Here is a 14,475-nt window from a genome sequence, read left to right as displayed (position 1 = left end):
TGGGGATGCAGTTTATTTCTCCAGGCCTGGCAGAGGTTTGTCCTGCTGAAGCTTCTTGTCCTCATGAGTCACTTCTGAATTGACTCCTGAGGTTGGTTCTTGCACAGATCCAGGATCTGTGGGGATCCAGGCTGCTGTGCCAGTCAGTCTGGGAATGAGCAGGGATTCTCACTAGACTTGCAATTCAGAAATAGACAGCTCTGTAGTTAAAAGAATAAATTAAATCTGCATCTTGGATCCAAAGCATGTGCATGTAGCTGGGGGCAGATCAGTGAATGATCTCTGTGAAGGGAGAGAAGCCAGGATGCATCAGCTACCCCTAAACTGTGACCCCCCTCCCCTCTGCAGTGCTTCCTGGGTCACAGCAAGACCCAAAAAGACAGCTTGCCAGTAACTTGTGGCATTGCTGGACACACTAAACCCTTCTTTCTGGGGAAACTGAAAGCCATCTGAACTCTGGTGTTATCTGTTGTGTGACAAAAAGCTAATTGGGCAAGGAAACTGTGCTGTGTGGAGGTTACTTTCTGTTCTTTTTCCTTCCCAGTGGTACATGAACGGCAGCAAGTATTTCTCAGACCTGTGGAATGTTATGGATACCCTTGCAATCTTCTACTTCATAGCAGGGATTGTGTTCAGGTGAGTAGTGCCTTCTCTTGTGTCCATGTTAAAGCATTGCTTCCCTCCCTTAAGGTGGGGTTTTACTACAACCTGCAATGAAATTTTGGGGATCAGTGTGTTCATGAAATTCCCTTTATGAAGGCCCCAAATACTGACAAAAAAAAAAAAAAAAAAAAAAAAAAAGTCAGGGGATCTTTAGGATTTTCTGTGGCTCCTGTTACTGACTATTTAGTATGACCACCTGGGCTTTGTGTTCTATTTAAGAGGACTGTGATTGTCCCTACAGCAGCCTAACAATGTCATTACCTCCCAAAAGCTGTTCTACATGATGGGGTCAGTTAAAAGCCATGGCAAAGAAATGACGGAAACACGTTTTCCAAAGGTGTTGTTCAGTCAGCTGTAACTTAGTCCTTGTTGCCTCAGGGCAGTGGGGCAGTTGTTGAACTGTGGTGGTTTCACAGGGCTGTGGGAGTAGCTCCAGGTACAGATTTCTGTGCTGGTAATGGCTTTAAGAGAAAAAATGAGCAGGGATATGATGCATGTCAGAAGGAAGGGTGTAAACGGAGTGTGCATTAACCATCTCTGTCACCTGTCATTAGATGGGGGAGGCCATGGGGCCCTGCATAGCTGTGCTCTGCTTTCCAATTACTCACCTTCCACTCTCCATTTCAATGTTTCTGTGTGGTTTTACCTGATTTCTGCATGATTCACCCAAGGCTTCTCTTTGTTTTCTTCTGCTGTCTCCATCAGGCTTCACTCTGATGAAAGCTCTTGGTATTCCGGGAGAGTAATTTTCTGTTTGGACTACATAGTTTTTACCCTGAGGCTCATCCACATTTTCACAGTTAGCAGGAATCTAGGACCCAAAATTATTATGCTGCAGAGGATGGTAAAATTCTGGCAGCTATTCAAGAGAGTCTAAATAAATGATGTGACACTTCTTTTTTTCCCTTCCCTCTTAAGAGCGAAATCACTATGTTCTGATGATGGCAGCAAGTTAAATCTGCTAAACAGGATGAATTAAGGTTTAAATGGGATCTAATTAAGAGCAGGACATTTTTCTGTGTCGAGAGAGAGAATAAGGATCAGGCTGAAGAACAGAAGAGGGATTTGCTTCCTGGTAGCTTTTGTCTTCCATACCACAAAGGTTTCAGTGGTATTTCTGCTGCTCCCATGAGTATTCCCCAAACAAGACAGTGATGATAGAGGGTACAGGGGGAGGATTTTGGTCCTCCACTGCATCCATCACACGAGTACCTGAGAAAGAGAGTGATGAGGATCCTCTCACACAGTGCTAGAAATTCATGAGACCATTGGCCAGAGTGTCTGTGCTGTAAATGCTGATTGGAAGACATCCAGAGTGGCATTTCCAGAAGCTTTCATCTCACAGGGATAAGGTGAGCCACAGTCCTTTTTACCTGGTTCTGGCTTTTGTGGAGCCTGTCTTAATGCCAGGGGGATATCCTGTATTCCCAAACATGCCTTGCTTTTGTGGTTGCATAAATATGTTTGAAGTTCTCTGAATGGGAGTGGTCAGTTGTTACCATGTGTGTTGGTGAAACGAGGAGCAAAAAGTCATCCATGTGTGGCCTGCAACAAACCTGCAGTGGGGCACTGATTGATGCCTGTTGTCCCTTTTTCAGATGATAGATGTCTTCTTCTTCATCTTTCTCTTTGCTGTGTGGATGGTGGCCTTTGGTGTGGCCAGGCAAGGCATCCTGAGGAAGAACAAGCACCGCTGGGAGTGGATCTTCCGGTCGGTCATCTACGAGCCCTACCTGTCTATGTTTGGCCAGTACCCTGATGATATTGATGGTATTTATCTTCTGGGGGTCTCTCCTGGCTGGGTCAAAGGTTCTGTACTCCTAAAGGTTGTCCAGACTGTGCTGGCCCCTTGCCTCCAAGTTTAAAGGGAGCAGGGATGAGGGCAAGAGCTGGGGCTGGGCCCTTGTCTGGGTTTGGAAAGCCAGGTGTCTGCTGAGGAAGGCAGGAGCCTCCCCTGAAATGGAAAATGTAAAACCACCCCTCCCTTTTCTGAATTGCTATAAATTTTGAATTAAGGGACTCTCAGGCAAAAAATATGGGAGCAGGGAATAACAATTCTTTAATAGGGAAGAAAATAAAAAGATAAACAATGCAGTAAACTAAAACACTGACAGAGTCAGAACACAACCTGACACTCTGTGGGTCAGGGTGTTGGCAGCAGTCCCATTGAAATTGTGGCTGCAGTCCTCCTGGAGTGTCAGGTGTGGTTCTGTTGGAGCAGGGATCCTGTAGAAAGGTGCAGTCTTCCTCTGAAAATCCAGGGGAAGAGAGCAGCTGTTACTCTGGGAAATCCAGTAGAGAAAAGCCCCGCTGATGTTCCAGAATCTCCACATTATGTTGGGGTAGAATGCTTGGCTCTCCCCTCTGGGCTCACATCTCTCAGTGGGATGCTGTAGTTCTTATCAGCCATGCAGTGACATTTATGGCCTCTTATCAGCAGGTGTCTCCCCAGACAGCTGCCATACAGATGGCAAACAGAACACAATTTGCTTGGCAATCCAGGACAGCCCAGCAGAACAGGAGCTCACTGTTTGCTCTCCCCTCTCTCTCTGAGGTACCACCTACAACTTTGACCACTGCGCCTTTTCTGGGAACGAGTCCAAGCCCCTGTGCGTGGAGCTGGATGCCAACAACCAGCCCCGCTTCCCCGAGTGGATCACCATTCCCCGGTGTGCATCTACATGCTCTCCACCAACATCCTCCTGGTCAACCTGCTCGTGGCCATGTTCGGGTGCGTACCCCAGGAGCCTTCCCGGGCATCCCAGCACTGGCATTTCCCTGGGAAAGGGAGTGCACTGCTGGAAAACAGCAGGAAGCCACCCCTTGCCTCTGCATCTGTCCCAGCAGCCTGAGGAAGCTGGTGCAGCGTCCTAGGGAGGGATTGCTGCCCGTCCTTGGCCTCCATCTCTGAGCATCCTCTGCACTGTGGGCGTGGTGTGAACCCCCGTGGCTCACACAGGGGGTGATACTGGGTCAGGGCCTTGCCAAGTGTGAGCTGCTGCCCCAGTGACCTTGCTAGAGTGAGTAAATGAGTTGTTCTCACTCTTCTGCCCCATTGACCTTGCTGGAGTGAGTAAATGAGTTGTTCTCACTCTTCAGGACACTGTGGTTTTATTAACCTGAACGTGCTCCTCTGGCTGTTGCCTTGCTGGGTTTATACAGTGCTTTGTGCCATGGATTTGATCCATGCCTGGAGTGTCCTTAATACCTCTGCTACAAATCTTAGGAGATTTTAAATTTCTTGTTAGCATTCTAGTTTTAGATTTGGGGTTTTTTTGGGTTTATTTTTTTCCTAAGAAGGGAGTTATCTGCTCAGTTAATAAGACACAGTATCTTGGGAAGAAGCATCCTGTTCTCATGTGTCTAGGCTAGAAGAAGATTGCTTAGAGCTGAGGTAGTAAAAGTACATGGAGCATTTTCTTCCTATTCAGATTTTTTCCAGTTTATTTGTAAATTCAAGGTTTTGGTTTTTTTCCCTACTGTCTTAGTTCCACCCATTTGCAAATTACTAAGAAGGAGAACAAGCTAAATAACCTCCTAGTCAATAAATGAGTGATTGTGGCCCCTAACATCAGAAGCTGCTGGGATGAGTCCAGAGGAGATTTTCCAAGGGCTGGAGCCCCTCTGTTCTGGAGCCAGCCTGGGAGAGCTGGGGGTGCTCACCTGGAGAGGAGAAGGCTCCAGGGACACCTCAGAGCCCCTTCCAGGCCCTAAAGATCTCCAGGAGAGCTGGAGGGGGACTGGGGACAAGGGATGGAGGGACAGGACACAGGGAATGGCTCCCAGTGCCAGAGGGCAGAGGGCAGGGATGGATGGGAGTTTGGGAATTAGGAATTGTTCCCTGTGAGGATGGGGAGGCTCTGGCACAGGGTGCCCAGAGCAGCTGTGGCTGCCCCTGGCAGTGTCCCAGGCCAGGATGGACAGGGCTTGGAGCAACCTGGGATGGTGGAAGGTATCCCTGCCCATGGCAGGGGTAGATTGGCATGAGCTTTAAGGTCACTCCCAAGCCAAACCACTCTGGGATTCTGTGGCCTGGTACAGTAGAGGATTGCTCTGTTCTTGGCTCTGCTGCAGCTCTTTCGTGAATAACTCATGCTGGGTGTGTTCTCTCTTTCCCATCAGCTACACAGTTGGATCAGTGCAGGAGAACAATGACCAGGTGTGGAAGTTCCAGCATTTTTTCCTGGTGCAGGAATATTGCAGTTGCCTGACCATCCCCTTCCCCTTTGTCATTTTTACCTACATATACATGGTGCTGAGGAAATGCTTCAAGTGCTGCTGTAACAAGGAAAGCAAAGAGCCATCCATCTGTTGTGAGTTGGATTTTTCCTTGTTGCCCAAGGAACCTTGGATTTTGCCCTTGTTGACCAATGCAGCAGGTGCATTGCAGATCCTCCATGGCATCCTGTGCTTATTCCAGACATTTTATGCTGTGCTGGGAAATTTCCAAGGGCCATGTAGACCTCTGTCATGCAAATCCACTGTGCTGCTGGAAATCTCTTCAGCAAGATTCAAGTTTTCAAGTGAGATTTAGCCAGCGCTCTCTTGTCCAAGCCATTTTGATGTAGAATTGCCTTGTGTGTGTAAATCATTAAAACTTCAGATTAATCCTAACTCTTTAGGGCTGCCTGTGCTGTTTCCCTGCCTTGCAAGGCTTTTTTTGTAATTCATTCCTGCTAGGGAGTGACTGAAAGAGAATAAACAATTTCCATGTAGCCAAATGAACAAACCACCTCAAAAATGGCAAGTCAGTTCTTGAGCTATTTCTCATTTAATTTCTCTGTCAGAGGACACAGATAGGAATTGTTTTAACAAGCCTTCCCCCCATCTCTCCAGCAAATGTAGTGTTTTCTCAGCTGAGAGAGCATAAGTTGAGTTAATTGACAGGCTATTCCCATCCATCAGCAACCTGCCTGTTGCCCTGCAGCGGAAGCTGGATTTGTTACCAGTTTAGGAGGAAGAGCCTGCTTTGGCTATAAAATTGCTTAGCACTAATTTTGGCTGTCCAAATTGCTGTGCGAATTCCTTGCTGAGGAAGCTGTTGGATGGCAGAAATTCCTGCTCAAATGATGCACAATGGGTGCTGCAGCTCTGAAAGAATGGGAGAGTTAATTAGAGCCAGAAAATGATTGTGGTTTTGCTGATGATAGGAACTGAGAAATATGTGGAGGAAGCACATTGATGTGTTGACTGTTGTAAAATCCTGCCTTCCCCATTTAACTCTTATGGAAATGGTTGAGATTTGGGTGCTTAAATACTTGTTGGAATGTGGGAGAACAGCTGAGGGGTGTGTGAGCTCAGAGGAGCACTGGATGGAAGAAAGGGACTTCAGCCCTGGACTTCTTTTGTCTCAGTTAATTTTATTGTTTTATTTAAGCCCCTGTGGTTTATGCTGTCCTCCTAGAACATGATAAAATGCTGAAGTATTACCCTGGAGGGCTTTGATGCCTCAAAGTGGGCTCATCTGTATCAACTCTTGAATTTACAGAACCACCACAAAATGCTTCTTAGAGAAAACAATTCTTCATCATTCTGAAGAGTTTCAGTTCAATGAAAAATCCTACACTGTGGTTCCTAGAAGTGTTACTCTTAATGATCCAATATGGGATAATGTAGAAACAAATGGAAAGCTCAAACCCAGATGGAAACTTGCTAGAATGTCCTGTACCTGCTGAGGCAGAGGCACCTGCGTTAACCAAGACTCAAAGAAGTCCAGAAAGACTTTTGGAGCTTGTAAGGTTGGCGAGGTGGGTGGTGTTTTATGTTTGTTTGGCTGGTTTGGGGTTTTATGTTTGCTCATATTTTGTATTTTTAAGTGACTCTGGTTGCCAGGAGCATTCAGTGCAAGGTGTTGGTGTCACATCTGTCAGGGGTGGGCAGTGGGGCTGTGAGTGCTCAGGATGTGGAGAAGGGAATCATTAACCTCAGAATGCACACACTGATCCAGCCTTTTTGCACCTTGGCTTTGGAAAGACAAATTAAGCAATTTTTCTTCAAATACATTTCCCAGGCTCACGAAATGAGGACAATGAAATCCTGGCATGGGAAGCTGTCATGAAGGAAAATTACCTCATCAAAATCAATACAAAAGCAAATGATTCATCAGAAGAGTAAGCCTGCTGTCCTGGGGTGACGTTATGATGCTTGTATATCCCCATTCATCTGTTCTGTGCCTTTAAGACCAGCTCTGAAGAGTGGAAGTTTTGTTTGGGTTTCTCTTATCAGGGACACAGAGACAAGCGGTACATAAGGCTGTTTTTTCACTTCCAGCTTCAGCTTGCTGCTTTTGCTTGCTCTCTTTTTCTGCTCTTGCTTCTGCTCTGCTTTCTGCCTCTGCTTATTAGCTAGTTCTAGCTAAACAGTCCATATTCCTTCCTGGACTGTTTATCCTCTCCTGTTTCTGTGACCATCTCAAACCTGCTCTGGACTGGGACCCGGGAACACCAAGGGTTCGGCTGCAGCGGCTGGCCCAGCGCCGGAGGGACTGAGAACAGAGCAACCACCCCCCGAAAGAGACTTTCTGATTTTGTCATCTTTCTCAGAGCGGTGTCATCTGGTATTGTTCATTTTGTGTGCTGGGGGGTGCGGGGCCAGTCAAATAAACAGGTTCTTTCCACCTCTCTCCGAGGAATTTTTTCCCGAACCGGTTGGGGGGAGGGGCCGTGTGGGTTTTGCTTTCTGGAGGGGCCCTCCTTTGCAGATTCTTTAACAAATTTGCCCTAAACCAGGACACCTGCCCATCTTTGTCTTCATTCTCTTAATTTTCTCTTGAACATTGCTAGTGAAGGCAAGTTTTCAGCAGATCTAAATGTTTACAAACTAATGAGTAAGTAAGCAAACAGCATAAACATGCTTTTTATTTCTAAAGTGAAATGGTGCTTTTTAGTCTGCTGAAGAGAAGAAAATGTCTTCCCATGGTGTTTTGAGATCTCATCATGGGAAGCAGTGCCACAGCTGACCCTTGCTGTAGGATTAGTTTAGGTTGGATATTAGGAAAAAGTTTTTTGTGGAAAGGGTTTTCCAGCCCTGGAACAGACTGCCCAGGGCAGTGGTGGCACTCCCACCTTGGGTTGGGATTTAAAAGCTGTGTGGATGTGGCACTTGGGGACACGAGTTAGTGGTGGAATTGGTTGGACTCAATCTTTTCCAACCCAGATAATTCTATGGTTATGCATTTATTATTTTATTATATATTTTATAATTATAATTATATAATATTATGTTATTATTTTATTATATATTTTTATTATATATTCTTAGCAGAGAATTTTTACCATTGGATCTGGAATCTCTGACATTCCCACAGCAGTAATCCAGATAGAGACGTGTACTCAGTAGCATGAGTAGGGAAGACCTCTAAGGAGGGAAGATGATCTTTAGAATCATGGTATTTGGGGCTTGGACACTTAGACTTGGATGTTTCTTTGACTGCCAGCTCATGGAAACATTATCTTTGGGATCTGTCTCACTGTTTTCAGAGTACTAGTATAAGAGAAAAAAGAAACAGAAAGAAAGCAAGAAAACAGAGCACTGCTAGAGAGCAAAACCTGCTCTGTTAAGATTGCTTAACTTTGCTAACTTCTGGCAGCCTGAGTATTTCCCTTAATCAGAGAGAGTTGATGGGAATGGGCAAGAAAAACCTGACCCTTCCATATCCGTGGGCATGAACATTGCTGTCCCCAAATAAGTGTTTAGGTTAACACTACCCAGAGACACACAGCATTGGATAAGAAGCCAAACAAATTCCAAAACCATCTCCTTAGTACTGGAAGCAAAAGTGTCTTGAGAAGGAAAATGGAATAGCATCCTGCTAATAATAATTTGCATGTTATTTCATTTACTTGTACTAAAAATTATGCCAGTCATGTGCAGCCCTGCCTCCCTGGGAGGATGGAGCCCTAGGGGGGGTGGGGTGTGGTAATTGGCCAAGTTTTCCTTGGTATCCAGACTGATCCCTTTGCTCCATGTTCTCCTTCTGGTTTCTAGGATGGTGCATCGATTCAGACAGCTGGATGCAAAGGTACTTCTGTCCCAGACTGCTCTGGGGAATGTGATTCTCTCTGGTGGAGCAGGGGGTGTGCCATGGCAAGGAAAATGAGCCTCCCAGAGTCATGTGCAGTCTTTGTCACTGTCACCAGGACCCCATTTTAATTGGGCTTTTTTATCTTGCTGTTTTGATTCCATGGACAGGAGTGTGTAGGGAGTGTAGTGATTTGCAGTATCCGTGGATCTCTGGGCTTATATGAGTCCAAACCTGGCTCACTCAGGACCCAAGCCGACACAGAACCGCATGAACGAGATAAGAGACGAGAAGCGCTCCCTGCCACGTGGGTCAAAGTGTCCAGTTTATTCGTGTGGGACAGGTCACTCTGGCGCAGGCGACCACCCAAGCAGCAAAGAGGGTGTGTCTCACCTGCAGTGGGATTTTATGCCCCAGGTGGTGGGGGCGGGGAAAGAGGGCCACATCCGGGAGGGGTGAGGGGAGGGACCATCCGTGGGACAGACCACAAGGCATACAGAACCAGGGGGTTATGTGAGGGGAACCCATGTGAAAGGGGGAACATGCCATTCACGTGACCCAAAAACGTTTTCCCCCAACACCCAGTGTAACCAACTAAATATCTAGTGCAATACAACAGTGATTAGGACAAGAGGGAATGGTTTTGAACACAGAGAAGGATTAGATGGGATAATGGGAAGAAATTCTTGGCTGTGAGGGTGGGCAGGCCCTGGCACAGGGTGCCCAGAGAAGCTGTGGCTGCCCCTGCATCCCTAGAAGTGTCCAAGGCCAGGTTGGATGGGTTAGAGCAGCCTGTGTCCCTGCCCACAGCAGGGGTGGAACACAATGAGCTGTCAGGTCCCTTCCAAGCCACAAGAGCTTCATATTGTGCAGGAAAATGAAACAGAAAAACACTTGCTCAGTGCTGGAGGAGTGTTTCTCAGTATTCCTTGTGGGATGGAATAAAATAGAAGTAATTTCCACCTTAAACTGCAGCATTTAGCTGTGTAACAGGCCCATGAAACACCAATGGGAAGAAGGGGTGTCACACAGCTGACATGTCCCCTTCCCAAGGTGTCAAGTTTAGCTTCTGGTGCTGTGTGCATGGGGTAACTAAGCACTAGAAAGCTACCAATCTACCAGAGAGCACATTATGTGAATTGCCCTACAAATAATCTTTTTATGACTGTGATGCTGAAAAGACCTTCACAGTGGGTGTTTTCTGAGGCTTGACTGAATTATCTGTCTGGCCTCTGAAGTGGGGAGTGGCTTTGGTATGAAGCACAGACTTCTGAGAAGCTCACAGGTGAAAAGAGCCACATATACATATTTTGGTTGCTGTCAAGTAATTTAGATTACAAAATGATAGTTTGCTTCCTAGACTGAAAGGGAAGTGGTGAGCCAGTCTGTGGCTAGTGATGCTGCTCTTGAAACTGAAAGGAGATCCTCCTAACCTTAATTCTCTCCTGAAAAGAAATACCCATCTCTTGCTTCTCTCTTCTGGTAACTGCTGGTTAACTCACTGAAATACAGAGGCATCAGGGCTTGCTGCATTAATTGCCCTGATGAACACTGCAATTGGGAGTGTCTTCTTGAGCACTCTTGCATTTGGTGCAATACTTTCTCATTAGCATTGCTTTCCTTCAGCTAGATAGACTTTACCAAAATAACCTCATTCTTTTTTTTTAAAGCTGTCTGATTTGAAAGGCCTTCTGAAAGAGATTTCCAGTAAAATTAAATGAGTGCAGCTGAAATCCAAGAGCAGCTACTGGAGCAGGGTAACCCTCTTTAAATCCATTCTCTGCCTTGAAAGTTTACCAGCATTTATGGTGTTCAATTGGTGTGTCTTTGGAAGAAGAGCTAGAATTAATTGTTGATGCTTGTATTCATATTGCCTGATACTGGGAAAGAAAGGAAACCAGAATTCTGTTCCTCATTTGTGTTTTTCTTTCTGAAAAATACAGTTTTCCATCTGGGGTTTCTATCAATTTTTGGCGCTGTCAAATACCTTGTTTGCTCACTTGCCTTTGAAAAACTATGACTAACCCAAGGTTATTTTAGTTGTCTTTGTGTTGGAGGGCCTCTAGAAAATGCAGGGCAGCTGTGCTGGATCCTCTACCCTTGGTACCTTTCAACTCTGAAGAGCAGAAAACCCAAATAGAAAAGACAAGTGAGGGCAGGAGTAAGGTTTATTTTTCCATTATCAAAGTGGGGCAGTAGGCTGGATCCCTGTAGCCTTCCTGTGTCCTGTACAATAAGCTGCAGTGTGAGGAGCTGACCCAAAGCCTCCAGTCCATTTGAGTGTCTGGTCATCAGCCTTGTGTACTTTCACCTCCAGTTTTAAGGAAGAATTGGCTTGGATCCCACAGTGGGATGTGAAAGAACACTGATGGATGCCGAGAACACTGTCATCTTTAGAGACAGCAGGTTAAGAAATGTAACTGTTGAATGGGATAATCTGGAACAACTTGATCAGCCTGGACATGAGGGCCTGGCTCCTTCTTCCACAGAGTGGTTTTGTCCAGGAGAACTTAAACCTGTGCCAAGCATTCCCCAGTCAGCAGCTCACGTTTTCCTGGGACAACTGAATATTAACTTGACCCAAGTTCCATTTAGTCATGGATGACTTGCAACCACCTAATAAGATCTACAAGGATCACCAGTTCCTGGGCTGGTTGTAGGAGGTGCTGGACTCCAAGTTGCCTAAAAACCAGGCTGTAGAATAGTGAAACTCTGGAGGCCATTTAGGCCAGCACAGATCAAAGGGAGCTGCAGTGTGGCTGGGAAACAGGCTGTAATTAGATACAGTGGGGCAGCCTGGGACAAGGCTCAGCAGCTTATGATGGAGCTTGTGGAAAGGGATCTCTCATTACAGATGATAGTGCCTTCAGAAGAATCCTAGAATCCCAAAATGGCTTGGGTTGGAAGGAACCTTAAAGCTCATCCAGTTCCACCCTCTGCCATGGACAGGGATACTCTCCCCTGGACAAGGCATCCAAATCACCTGAGCTGATGTGGAGAGGATGAAAGCAAAGCATTGAGGTAGGCTGGGAGCTCTACTCTCCAATTCTTTCTGTTGCTCACACAGGTACCAATTCATGAAGAATAATTGCTCAGAGCTGGCAGTAACCCCAAGCAGATGGCAAGAGAGGCATCAGACTATCAATGTCTCAGCAGGAGTCAGCAGGATTTTCTTGCTATTTTTATTTTTGTTGATCAAACAGCCCTTTCTGCTTGTTACAAGGTTCTGGGGAAACAGGAGACGACTGCTTGTCTCCTGACATGATTCCTGCATTACCCAAACTCTTCTCATCTGCCCTAATGTCCAGTGGCAGCAATTACTCCTTGTAAGCTGCTGTTGCAAAGCACTCATATTTCCAAGAGTTCTGCTACTGTTGCCAAAATCCCTTTGCTTTTCCATTTCACACAAAGGGACCTGTGCATGGGTTTCCTTCAAGCACTAATTGCTTGTCTGAATGAATCCATCTCCCTTCCCATTCCATCCACTAGTAGCTAGATCTTGCTTGTTGCTTGCACGGGCTGTCTGTCAGACCTGCTGGGGTCTGGAATGCTGGCATGCCAGAATGCAATGGATATTGGCATCATCCCCCTGAGAAAAGCCTTTGGTCCAACCCCGCATCCCTATTTCAGACTGTACGAGAAAACTGTGGACTTGTTCCCACTCTACCTGAAACCTTTCAGCACTGCAGATGTTCAGTTATTACAGCCCTGCATGGAAGAGACTTTAATTCATCTAGGAAGTGATTCCAAAGGCTTTGTGGGCAATCCTTGCTTGGTTTCATTAGTGAAAATTTGCATCCTGGGAAGGTTGGAACTCATTTGACTTTTCCAACGTGTGTTCGCTGATGTTTGCATCTGGAAATGGAGAAGAGATTGTTGGAACCTTTAAATAGAGCAATGCTCGATATGGCAAGGTGGCGCTTGGTGCTTTCTGTCTAAAATAGCAGCTGAATTCTGTCACATTTGTTTAGTACAACTGAGAGCACAGCCAACTGAAGGCACTACAAAGAGCATTTATTTACATGGCAAAGCATTGTATCAATCCTCCTTCCCAGGGTCTAGGAATCATGAAATCATAGACTCACCAGAGGAAAGGACCTGTTTTGCGGAGAAAAGAAGAAACCTCACAACTTTATAAAAGTTGTAAAGCTTGGTATGTTTCTTTACGGCGCCAGACGCATACGGAGAAAATTCTCCTCAAAAGGCATGCGTACCCCTGAAGATTTCAGACCTCCTTTTATCCCCCTTCCAAATGCATATGCATACAGTTTCACAATAAGTTCATACATATTCATCCCGCATGACATTTAGCACCAGTTCTTCTTTATCAAAGGAATTTCTAGGTCAGGGAAAATTGACCTCGTGGTCTTTTCTGTTTTTCTTTCTCTGTCTCCTTGCTGTCTCGGCATACGAGTTTTTCCTTCAGCTTTGGCCTCACAGACTTTTCACCGTTGTTAGACACTTCACCTAATTCAGGATGGATCCCTACTCTGTCTCATTCCCCCCTTTCCTAGGAAATAAGTAAATTCTTTTACTTAATGAAAACTTTCATGACAATAAGTGTCTTTTAATGCTTCACTATGTACGTTTGATAAAGAGGTTAGTACAGCCATTCATTGTAGTATCCTCCAGTTCCAAATTAACAATGTAATAGATAATCCTAAGCTTATCCCAACTAATATTAGTAAAACTACAATAGGGTGGCACAACTTATTAAAGATTCCATTTGCAGTTGGTGACCACCCAAAGATCACATTTCACCAGTGATGATCCATATTTTATTCTTTGTAGAACTCTGGTTATCTCCTTTGTATCATGTTGGACAGTAATTAAGGTTTTCTTTCCACTTTCTTGGATTTCTTTCAAGACTTCTAATAGGTCTTGGTGCTTAATTAATTGTTCTACCAATGTAAGGTTCATCCCAATAGGGGTAGGTAGTAGTCTGTGATACACTGTGTAATTGGCTGTAATCAGCTGGTGGGATGTTACTGGTACCAAATACTAAAAATCACACCCAATAATCTTAACAAACTTACAAATACAGAGATTAGAATGGTTTCTACTAGACAGAATAACATCACTGCTATCAATTTGTACAGCAGCACAAGCAGTTCTCAAGCATACACCCTTTCCAGTATATCCGAGCACAGTTTTCTGGTCAGTGACTGGATGAATTTCAAAGTGGCAAATACTCTGTTCAGTGTACAAACACATCCTGGGCATTAGCAGTATTGCTTTCACGAATGAATCTCATTTGTTCTCTAGTAATGCAGAATTCTAAGTTTACTGTCTGCCACTTTTCATTCATCTTTTGTGCCCACACTCTATGTTCTGAAGGATAGAGTATTGTTTCTTCATGGTTTAATCCTAGGGCAATGATGGGATGGATAACATAAACAGTGGCATTACATATGGTAAGCACAAAGGCAGTGGCCACATTAGAAACAGGATCATAGGTGAAATTCACCATAGTCCACCAGGATTGAAACTTCCTTTCAAAATCAATTGCATTATCCCACTCAATTTTCTGAATTTCAGCTGGAAAATTACCATCACCCCTTTCCTATATGATCAGAGCTGCTATTGCTTGTATCCATAACTGTGCTTGTATACAACTGAAAGCTAAAGACACATTATCTTGAACTATACTAAGTGCTTCTACTATCAATTTGTGGTCTTGGTCCCCGGCCTCTTCATACTTCTTTACTTTGGCAGTACTTTTGAAATCTGTCACTGGCTAGTTCCTAATGCCAATAGAGATTACTATAAAGGCTGCTTCAATTTTGTTAGGC

General features: G+C 45.1%; 1 protein-coding gene across 1 annotated transcript; it reads left to right on the top strand.

Moving 5' to 3' along the window:
* The first annotated feature begins 267 nt into the window (after positions 1–267).
* Positions 268–10,404, top strand: LOC141726862 (transient receptor potential cation channel subfamily M member 8-like). The gene is given in 9 exon segments (XM_074531972.1): positions 268–636; positions 1,369–1,507; positions 2,262–2,433; positions 3,218–3,328; positions 3,331–3,394; positions 4,786–4,976; positions 6,674–6,773; positions 8,650–8,683; positions 10,354–10,404. Coding segments are annotated over 9 exon segments (948 nt in total). The 5' UTR covers positions 268–550.
* Positions 10,405–14,475: the final 4,071 nt, after the last annotated feature.

This window comes from Zonotrichia albicollis, chromosome W (genome assembly GCF_047830755.1).
Source record: "Zonotrichia albicollis isolate bZonAlb1 chromosome W, bZonAlb1.hap1, whole genome shotgun sequence".
NCBI lineage: Eukaryota > Metazoa > Chordata > Aves > Passeriformes > Passerellidae > Zonotrichia > Zonotrichia albicollis.
The sequence above is the reverse complement of the archived record's forward strand: the minus strand, read 5'-3'. Positions and strand labels throughout refer to the sequence as shown.